The sequence below is a fragment of the Calliphora vicina genome, chromosome 1 (genome assembly GCF_958450345.1).
Source record: "Calliphora vicina chromosome 1, idCalVici1.1, whole genome shotgun sequence".
NCBI classification, from domain to species: Eukaryota; Metazoa; Arthropoda; class Insecta; order Diptera; family Calliphoridae; genus Calliphora; species Calliphora vicina.
In genome coordinates, this window is record NC_088780.1 from 170177638 (window position 1) to 170189022 (window position 11385).

The 11385-nt window shown below is 26.6% G+C and overlaps 1 protein-coding gene across 12 annotated transcripts in view; it reads left to right on the forward strand.

Moving 5' to 3' along the window:
• Positions 1-10654, forward strand: part of jus (julius seizure) — a 50651-nt gene extending 39997 nt beyond the window's left edge. For 5 of the 12 annotated variants that reach the window (XM_065498167.1, XM_065498166.1, XM_065498172.1 and 2 more), the window contains one exon: positions 3154-3490. In XM_065498167.1, coding sequence (XP_065354239.1) covers positions 3154-3470 — 317 coding nt within the window. In that variant the 3' untranslated portion in view covers positions 3471-3490. Of the gene's footprint in view, positions 1-3153; positions 3491-8620 lie in introns of those variants that run through there. The other 7 variants (XM_065498170.1, XM_065498173.1, XM_065498175.1 and 4 more) reach the window with 4 other exon arrangements.
• The last annotated feature ends 731 nt before the right edge of the window (positions 10655-11385 follow it).

Genomic DNA, 11385 nt, shown 5'->3' on the forward strand with positions numbered 1-11385 from the left:
GCACCCAACTTTATTCAAATTACTTCAATTTCTATACAGATCACAGTTTTAATCAATCAGTAAATCAATTATTTTTTTTTTTCATTTATAAAATGTAAATATGTACGTACCTAAATTAGGTTGAGTCGATTTATGTGGATGCAAAAAAAAAGTAAAAAACATAAAAAAAGTAGGGGGAAATGGATTTTGACCTTGCGGAAATTTAAAAATACGTTGCAAGTAGTGGAATGTTTCTGTAAAATTTAATAATTTGTAATTGAAAAGTTTGAAAATCGACTCACCCTATCCTAACCTACATAGAACATACATATGTATGAACCAAATGAAAATTAAGAAAACCAAATTATCAACACCGAAGAAGGAAAATGTTTTGTAAACTAAAATATATTTTGCTGCTTATTATTGAGATGAAAAAACTAAACATTTAGTTAGGCATGTGTTTTATATTGTATAACTTATTTTTTCAATAACTCAAAAGCTATCAGCTTACGTGACGTGTTTTCTAGAGCAGCTTCGTAAATTTTGTGTAGTTCCTTTGTAATTTTGTCTATATTAAAAACATGTCAACTCGAATTTTGATTAAACTATATGCTATTTTATCCAAGCAGTATATGTTTCAACTTGAAACATATACTGCTGACGAATGCTGACGCGCAATATTAGTTCGGCAAAAAAGTGTGTATGCTACTATAGCACGAACATATATTTTGGTTGTTGTGCTACAATAACGAGTTGACAACTGGTTGTATCTGCTACTAGAAATTGCAAACTAACATTGCAATTTGTATAGTAATATATGAATAGTAACAGCAAATTTATATTAGCAGAGTTATACAAAATTATAATAGTAACTATATTTTTAGTATGCAGATTGATAAAAATGTATATTTACTGCAATTGACGGCTGATATAGTAGCAATTGTAAACCCTGGTTTCAAGTTTTAGATATTTCTTATTTCAAAATGTGCCAAATTAAGAAAATCTGCATGAATCACCCGTATGTATGAAAAGAGAGTAATATTTTACTCTCTCATTCCGTTCTATGCGTTTATTCTATGGTACATTGTATATTTATACCAGAGATCGAAAATAACTCGTTCATATACCAAAAAACCCAAATTGTGATTTATATTTTTGTGATAAAAATAAATCAGTGACCTTTATTCGTTTTTGTTGTTATACCCTTCACCTTCGTGAGAAGGGATCTTCGGGATCCAAATCTTCAATAATTCTGTCAGACATGCTTTCGAGAAGTTTGCTATTTAAAATCAGCAAAATCGGTCCATAAATAACGGAGATATGAGCAAAAAACCGGGACAACCTCAATTTTTTACCTATTTTTGATCTATGTATATCTGGATTACTAAGTCATTAATATAGACAATATGGATATCTAATGATAGATATTTCAAAGTCCATTGCAACGATGTAGATAAGGCTATAGTAAGATGGACGTACAATGGGTCAAAATCGGGAAAAAAATTTTTAACCCGAATTTTTTTTTTCATCAAAAAAATTTTTTTGTAATAAATTTTTTTTCAAAAAAAAAAAAATTTAAAAAAAATGTGGAAAAAACTTTTTTTAAAAAAAAATTAAAAAAAAAAAATTGGAAAAACAATAGAAAAAACTTTTTTTAAAAAAAAATTAAAAAAAAAAATTGGAAAAACAATAGAAAAAAAATTAAATTTTGTTTACCTAAAAATATTTAAACAAATTTATTTTAAAGTATAATTTGGTGAAGGGTATATAAGATTCGGCACAGCCGAATATAGATCTCTTACTTGTTTTTTAATGGTTTGGTGTGAGATAAACAATTCATTTGTTCTTGTTCTTAATAACTGTTACTTTCTCTTTTATTTACATACAATAACATATTATTAGTAATTTTTAACAAATTATGGAAATAATATGATAAGTATGAAGTAATGAAATCTGAGTAACAGAAATGAGAATTTTTTTAAATTGTTATTAATCTTTTGATATATTTTATATATTTAATCCCAATCCTAAAATGTTCTCGAATAAATCACTCTCTCATCACAAAAAATTGTTTTTAAATGGCTGCGAATGATTTATACATACAATATTTTGCGAATTAAACAATTTATTTGATCTCTTGAAAACTTGAATTTTTTATATGACATTTTTTTAATATAGACTAGTCATGGTATATTTTCATTTGACATACATACATATAGATATATATGTATGTATGTATGTATATGTAATATTGTATGAATCGAATACATGTCTGAAATTCATGAAAGCACGTCATGTAATAGTACCTAAAGTAAACACTGCTCTGTTGCAAGATTCCCAGACTTAATTTATCAATTAAAGAAATTGAGTTTTATTAATTTTATATTGTATAATTTTAAAATTGCTTGTATTTTGATTGTTTTTTTTTAATATTCAAACTTATATCTCTTTTATCTCTTGACAACCGTTTTTATAAAGTAAAGTAAATATTTTTAAAGGAGAAATAATATGACAACTAAATTATATTATTTACATACATATGTTGAGACTTTTTTAGTAAAAATAAAGATAAAATTATGTGAAAGGTTTCAGCACTGGAAATGTTTTGTAGTACTCAGTCCAAAAAACCCCAAATTTTAAGTTATGGCCCTTTTACCGGAAATTATTAAAGTTTTGTTTAATTAACTCAATTTACATTAGACTGGTACATGAATATGTATATGAAACTAGAAGATACAATGTTTTCCAATGTATACGTATGTATGTATGTACATTAGAGTGGAACAAATACACTATATCTGACAAAATATCAACATCCTTCCTTTTAAGAGATCCATTTATAGTTAAGATAGTATGGATGATATCCCCATGATATTGTTCATTGTTCATTCATCATACCTTTATGAACCATTCTAATTTACATACAAACGTATGTATGTATGTATGTCCTGGAGTCTATATATTGTTTTAAACAAATTGGATTGAAAACTTTAGATTTTGATATAGTACATACAAACATTATTTAGAATTACTTAGTTTTAGATAATATGTACCTACATATGTATGTATATTTAGATACACATTGTTTTAAATATTTTATGATATTAAATGGCTTTCATTCATTTGTGGCCTTCCATATGGGGCCTTTTTATTACTGCTTTTCATTCATTTCAGGGCGTATGACGCGTTCTAAAAGTAATACTCGATCCAGTGATTCACGCGTTAGTGATGCTTCAAACTGCTCACGTTTGCTTGAGCACCATACAGCCAACACACACCATGCCTCGCACCCGCATGCGAATACAACCACACCACATGCTAGTGCCACCTATCATGGGCCACAAGCAAGTGTGTCACCACCATTACCTATAAATGCTCCAACCACAACTATAACATATGTAAATCAAACACCTGTGGCTGTAACTACTGCCTGCAGCTCAAATTTGATGACTCCACCGCCAACAATTACCAATAAACCGAATAAATTTTAATTTAATTATAAACCAAAAAACAAATAAATAAACATATCATCATTATTCTTCAACAACAAAAAAAAAAACAAAAAAAAACAAAAATTAAATGAAATGAAATTGTTAACAATAGCCCATTTTCTACGAGGTATGGTGTCAACAGTTTGTAGTCTCGATATTGTAGTTCTGAACCAAATACAAATACACTCACACGAACACAAAACAATTCTACTTCTATTTATATTTCTATTTCTTCCTACAAACATACTTAATACATATTTACATACTATATTTATTTAATCTAGTTGTATATCTGTCTGTCTGTCTTCATACTACTATACTCTACTATAATTACATTCAGTAGTTAGATGTTGCTAATACTATCACAAGAACAACAACAATAATAATTATACATTATAATAACAGTAATTAGTATTCGTTTCCACTTATTAGTTAGTTAGTTATCCAACTTTCCATCAATGTTTTTGCACAGACTTTTTTTCGAATTTAATTTTTAATATTTTACCCTGGAAGTACATATGGATATGTATAGATAGATATACATAACCCAGCAGTTTTACAAGTGTCTGACCACTTGGAGAAAGGTTTTTTTCCAAGCAATTGGACTTTCTAGGTGATGTCTTTTTAACTTACTTTTTTAAGGTCAATTAGCTTCCGCTCAATTAACACCCGTACATGTTAATATAACTAGTTATGTAGATAATCAAGTACCAGTTTTGTAGCTAGTAAGGTAACTAGTTACCGGTTTGTGAATCGCATGGGTCAAATACTTTGGACCAGATATCAGACAGTGTTTTTGCAATCTATGTAGGATCAATTAAATAGCTAATTTCGGGACAGTTACCCAAAACTGCTGCAATGTACTAAATAAAAATCCTTACATTCAACAATTCTTTCCAATAACCAGCAAAGAGGATCGAAGAAGCAATATATGTCTATATATACATATATACATATATATATATATATATTCAGCCCAATTATGAATAAAAAATTCCGCGGGAGTTTGTTCCCCTGGAGTTTTTTCCCATTGAATTTGAATAGGAAAAATGAGAAAAGGGAAAAAACTCCAGGAGAATTTTTATTCATAATTGGTCTGATTATATATCCTTCTCACGATGGTGAAGGGTATAGAAGGGTATAGGTATGTGTTCTGGACCATAAACTATTAAATTATAATAAACTTAAGCATACCTTTAGGCAGCTTTAAAAAAATTTATTTCGAATTTTTTTGATTTTATATGTTTTTTTATATGCTTTTATATGCTCTCAATTTTTGTTCTTTATAACAATGGCTGCAACTATGCCTCAAAATGACACCGAGGTCCCAAATCTTTGGGGGCCCATACTTTGGGCAAAACTGGGAGGCACGGTTCTTTTTTTTGTATTTTATCACGTAGTGGTGTCCATATATGGTTATACTTCCATGATTCAAAGAATTACACACAGTGTAATAAAAGTATTTGAATCAAAATAAAATATTACTATATAACGTATTATCTTAATTTACTATAATTTGTTTCTAAAGATTCAAAGTTTTTAAAAATGCAAAAAGTTATGCCCTAATGTTCATCCAGGAATGAAAAAAGTACTTAAACACACACAGTAACCCAATAAAGTGTACATACAGGAAAAATAATTGTGTTACTTTAATTTAAACCAGTTTTTCAGTTTTTTTTATGAACGTCATATTTCGATTTTAGCAAAAAAAAATAAAATCAAATAACGCCCAAAAATTCACCGTTATTAGAGTTATTGATTCTGAGTAAAATAACGAAAAATTTATTGTTGGCCCGGCCTACTTTTGGGTGGGCGGGGCTATTAAGTTTCATAATATTTTGAACATTAAAGCCCAAAAAACCAAAAAAAAAATCGTTTTTATACTCAGAATCAATAATTCTAATAACGGTGAAATTTTGGATTTTGTGCTGTTTTAATTTTTTTTAGTGTAAATAAAAAAATAAATAAATAGACTTTACTTTATGTACAATACCTCTGTACAGTTTCAAAGAATTCTGTGTAAAACATGAAAAAGTTGTGGAAATGGTTGTTTTTTATTTTATTCCTTATTGTTATACACGTTTATTGAGTGAAATAGGAAACACATTAATACTTTTTACACGATAACGAAAGTGTAAACCAACAAAAGTCAATTACTAACATATTTTACTATGTACAGTATCGGTCAAAACATTGTGACAAAAATGTTCTTTAAAACAAAAAATATATGACACGAAAAATGTCATCCCTGATTTAACAAAATAAAAATACAAAATGCTAAATATGTTTGTACTTAAAAAGTAAGAAAATTGAAATAATAAATACTAGTAACATGTAATAATCAAGCGAATTAAGTAAAGGAATTAAGTGTTTTGGTCCATAAACTAAAGCATACTTTTAGGCAGCTTAAAAAAAATTATTTCGAATTTTTTAAAGTTTTTTGCGATTTTGATCTTAAAGATGAAGTTTTTTTGATTATATGTATATGTATGTTCACAATTTTTGTTCTTTATGACAAGAGCTACAACTTAGCCTCAGAGAGTAAATTCCGAACCGTTCACTGTATCACTTTTTTGCAAAAATTACCGTAAATCTTTGGGGGCTCATAAAAAAAGTGCATGACTTTGTGCAAAACTGGGAGACCCGTTTTTTTTTTTTGGTCTTTTATCACGTACTGGTGTCCGTATATGGTTATATTTCCATGACTTGAAAAATTACACACAGTGTAGTGCAATATGTTTTGTCGTATGAATTTTTATATTTTCTTTTTGTTAAATTTGTTGTCAACAATAATGAGGATGTATGTATTTTTATTTTAGAGTACATTTATGTGTTGTTTCTATTGCGCGAATTTTGTCCAATTTATTTTGACCGATACTCTATGTACACACTTCTCTTAGTATATTCCACAGTAGTTACTTCTATAGTCGTTATTTATACCTTTCTCAAAACCGCAAGCATACAAACAAACACACACACGATACGTAGATTTGACAGTTGGAAACAAGTAGACAAGTGTAATTATTATTTCTTTTAAATCTCCGCAATAATTTGTTTGCTTAAAATATAATTTGAAGTACAAATCCAAATTTATTTGTTTTTATAAGTTTTTCTTTAACTTTTCTTTGAAATAGAAAACAAAGTCATTACATTTATCATTATTTAGCTATTATTATTACATTTCTATAGTTTCAGCAACTTTTGACAGACATTTGTAGCGTTGTGTCGCTTTGAGCTTTACCCCATTATACTTTTTCTTGTGGGTTTTGTTAAAGTCGCATGTTTATGCCAATGCAAGCAACAATCAACCGATGATGCCCTTAATGTAAACATTGAACTGGGCCATCGCTCAAATTCAGCCGGATCTATGCAGCAGATTTATTACAAATTAGACCTTACGGACCGGTGCGAAACCGCGTCCGTAAGGTCTGCGTACATTCAAACGATGTCATATTCTATAATTTCCTTAATTCCTCATACACAGCTTGTTTTATTCCATTTCAACAACGACCCGTCCTTTTTGAAAAACTAGCAATATTTTTAAAAAACAAAAGTACCAATTTTGGTCCATTTGAAAATATTGAACTATCTGGAAACATTTTGCAGAATTCTTTTTAAAAATTTAATTTATTGTAAATGTTTCTTACATTCAGTGATTAGTTTTTGAAATATGGGTACTCTTATACAAGCAACACATTTTTTAAGTCTCACATATTACTTTAAACAAACTGTGCTAATTCTAAAATTGCAGAAAATTAAAAAATTGTATATTTTACACCGTACATCACCCAAAAAAGGTACCTTGGATGTTAAAATTTTGTTAATTTTACGCTCACATATGTATATCCCATTATGGAGCCATTTGCATTTTAATATTTTTAGATACATTTAAAAAAAAAATCGTGATTTTATTGACCAATTTCGATAAATAAAAATCTTGACCCGGAAGTTGTGATAGTCCATCAAACAACAAATGTATTTTTTTTAATTAAATTTTTCCACAATTTGTTCGCTGTAAAGAACTTGGAAGCAAAAGAATTCCAAATTCTTTACAGCATTGTGATCTGGAACTTTCTAATCTTTAAACGACTTCAACCCAGCTTTAGCTTTTGCTCTACGCACAAAATAATCACAGCATTTAACTTTACGAGCTGCTTTTCTGAGAGAAGTGTTCGTTGTTCTTCGAAAGAGTGCTTCAACTTATTTTGCCTTACGAATATCTGTTAGTCCCTTTTTTCATCCTGATCCAGGTTTCCTTTTAATGTTCCTTATACTGTTTAGTGGCTTCTGAAATCTTTTGCTATATTTTTGAAAGTCCTTATTGGAATTTTTTGAAAAGTTTGAATTATTTTTTCGTTGTACAATTTGACAGATTAGTTTTGGCTGGAACAGTACATATGTATAAGTTTTTTCTGATTCAGCCTTTAATAATTTTCATTGCACTTTATACCAAACATTTCATACTTTAATGTATTAAAAAATTGGTCAAAAATTCATCAGAAAATTGCATTTGCATTACGAATGCACTTTTATATTAAAATATGCCTATGTATTTATATAATTCAAAGATGTCATAAGGTTAACATGGTTTCACAATCTACCAAATCGGACAACAACTTTACAAGATATGAATTCATAATCTTACAAACTTTGTAGAATTTTTTAAATTTTCTAAAATCGAAAATCGCGTGAATTAAATCGCGAGTTTTCCAAGATGGCTCCATGGTGTGTCAAATATTGGAATTATTTGAATATAGGCTATTGATAATTTAATTCTTTAGACAACGAAACACAATTTTTCTTTAAACTATTTTGATGTGTAGCTAACAAATACATACATATGTATCTGTAATTTATAAATATAATAAGTTTATGTATGTAGAAATTTGTATGCAATTTATTATTAAAATGTTTAATTTATTTCGTTCACATTATTATTTGCAATGAATCACAATATCTTTAATGTCACAAAATCAATGCACTCACTCACAATAAATATTGATTATTATCTGTATGTATGTAGAATTTTGAATGTATGTCTGTATGTTTACATATATCGTATGTACGTACATACATACATATGAATAATTCGAATATTATTGCCAAAACAGAAACAACAAGATTAACATCTATTAATTATATAATTACAGGCTCGCGATCAAATTCACATGGTAGTAATGCATCAGCCACCTCATTAAGATCAACGCGTAGTAATTCTGTTTCTCCAGCAGGTATCGTAGTAAATAATTCCCATCACGAGAGGAAAGGTTCAACATACCAGCCACATCAACATCATCCATCACAACAAAAACAGCAACAACTACAACCATTACAGCAACAAGAGCAACAGCCCTTAACCCAAACAAATATTATATCGAATCCTGTCGCTGAAACCGTAACTGTGGAAATAATTGAACCAGAAAAATAAATCACAAATGCAATGATGACATCTATCTATCTGAATGAATGAAAAACTTGAAACGGAGAACGCACGTACGTCGTTCTGAACGTAATGAATCGAAATTAAATAGAATAGAAAATAACACGTAAATATAACATACAAAATACACAGCTGCAACCAAATTAACAACAACAATATAAAAAGGTAATTTTACAAAATTATTAAAATAAAAGAAATATGCTTTAAATACAACAAACAAACAAACATACAAACAAACAATATTTAATAACTAAATTTTTTTAATACAAAAAAGAAAAACTAAAAAAAAAATTATTAAAAAATAACATAAATGAATGCACACTTTTTAATTGAACAACAAAACAACCAAAGTTAAATTATGAACATTAACAAGTTCAGCTACATATGAACAAAATAACAGAAAAACACAAAAAAAAATAAAAATATTTTTTAAATTTTAATTCAAAACTTTTTAAATACAATTTTAAAATAATGCCTTTAATACACCAAAAATACAAAACGCTAGTTTATTATTATAAAAAAAAATTATAAAAAAAAACCTTGCATAACAAATTCATTAAAACCAAAAACAATATAATAAATAAATTATCACAAGTTTCCTTTCTTAAAAAACGTATTTTTTAATAAAAAAAAAAACAAAAAACATAAATAAAGAAAAACAAACTCATATATTTTCCTAAATGAACTCGAAAACAACAAAAAATATACTATATATTAAATAATTTTTAATTAAATCATGATAATTTCAAAACGATTCGAAATTTATTTAACGAATAGTAGTAGATTTATAAAAAATAGGCCAAAAATGGTCATTGACTTAGAAAGAAATTATTAAAAAACAATGCACGCATTTTCATCTAGAATTAAAAGAAAAATAAATAAATTAATACTAAATCTCGTTGATCGTTGCGGGCAGCAATGACATTATAAAATATTATAATAGCAATTAGAATATACTATAAAACAATACAAATATAAGGAAATACTAAATAGAAAAAGCCTAGAATCATTAGATTATTAAATTATAATTGAGGAAAAAAAGAAATCGTTAAAACAAAACAAAGAAAGCAGTACGCTTACGGAATATGTATGTACTATACATACATAAGTAAACAAATAACTTAAATGAATTATAATAAAATATTCTTAAAAAAAAAATTATTCAATAATTTACTCAAACTCATTTAATAAAATTTATACTCTCGTACAATCATCATTTTTCATTCAATCATGCAAAAACTAAAATCAATTTTTTCATTTGCTATTTTATTCTTCTTCGTACATACCTGCTAACATATTTACATTAGAAAATGGTACATAATAAATAAAATATTTAAACAAAAATAAAAACAAAAAAAAACCAACAACTTCGGGACCATATTTTCGAATCAAAATATGCGTTTCAAACGTTTTAATTTCTTTTTTTTTTCTTTTCTTTGTTTTGTTTTCTTTCATTTTGATTTAAAAATTATGAAAGAAAAACCAATACAAAAAATATCTATATTTTATATATAAAAAAAAACTAAAAACAAAATCCTCTAAAAACAAAAGTCTCCAATCATTATTTGATAAATTGTTATACCTATTTATATTTATAACTAAACAAAATGTCTGCGGTACACTTTCAAAAATATAAACATTTATTATATTTACATCCAACTTTACATGCATATAATATACATACATTATTATTATTATAATTATTATAATTACAATTATTAAATATAAATTTAAAAACCATAAACGATTTTTTAATTAGCAATCGCAAATATGTAGTTAAACAAATAAAAATTATACATACTACATACATGCTTTGATATGCATGTAATCTATATTAAATAAATAAATAAATAAATAAAAATACCAAAAACAAATTAGGGAAATAATTAATTTAAAAAAAAGTTAAGCATACATACATACATATATTTACATACACATTTATTCATCTATCTTTTTAAAAATACAAACACTTTCATACATTAATATGTTTTCAAAACATAAAACCAAATAAAAATAAAAATAATATACTTATTTTTAAATCATTACATACATACTACACTCCCGCACATCTGAGTAGGATTACTATTCTCCTTATATTTAAATTATTATTATCATTATTTTAATGTTTTTTTAAAAAAAAACAAAAAATTAGATAATTCATAATTCTTATCATTAAAATTGTTTAAGAGAAACAAATTTATTCATTCTGGAATATTATTATTCATTATTGAATATTATTCATTATTGAATATTATTATATTGAATATTATTATATACAATATTATTAATTATTTGTAACGGCTTTATATAAGTTTTAAATTTGTTATTCTTAAATGAAAATTTGCAGTTTTAAATTCACTTCTTTAAAATCCTAACACTATGAAAATCATTTGCTTTATTATTTTTTGAAAAACAAAATATTAAATATAAGAACCTAATCAGATGAACGAGCGTGTATGTATGTATATGTACATA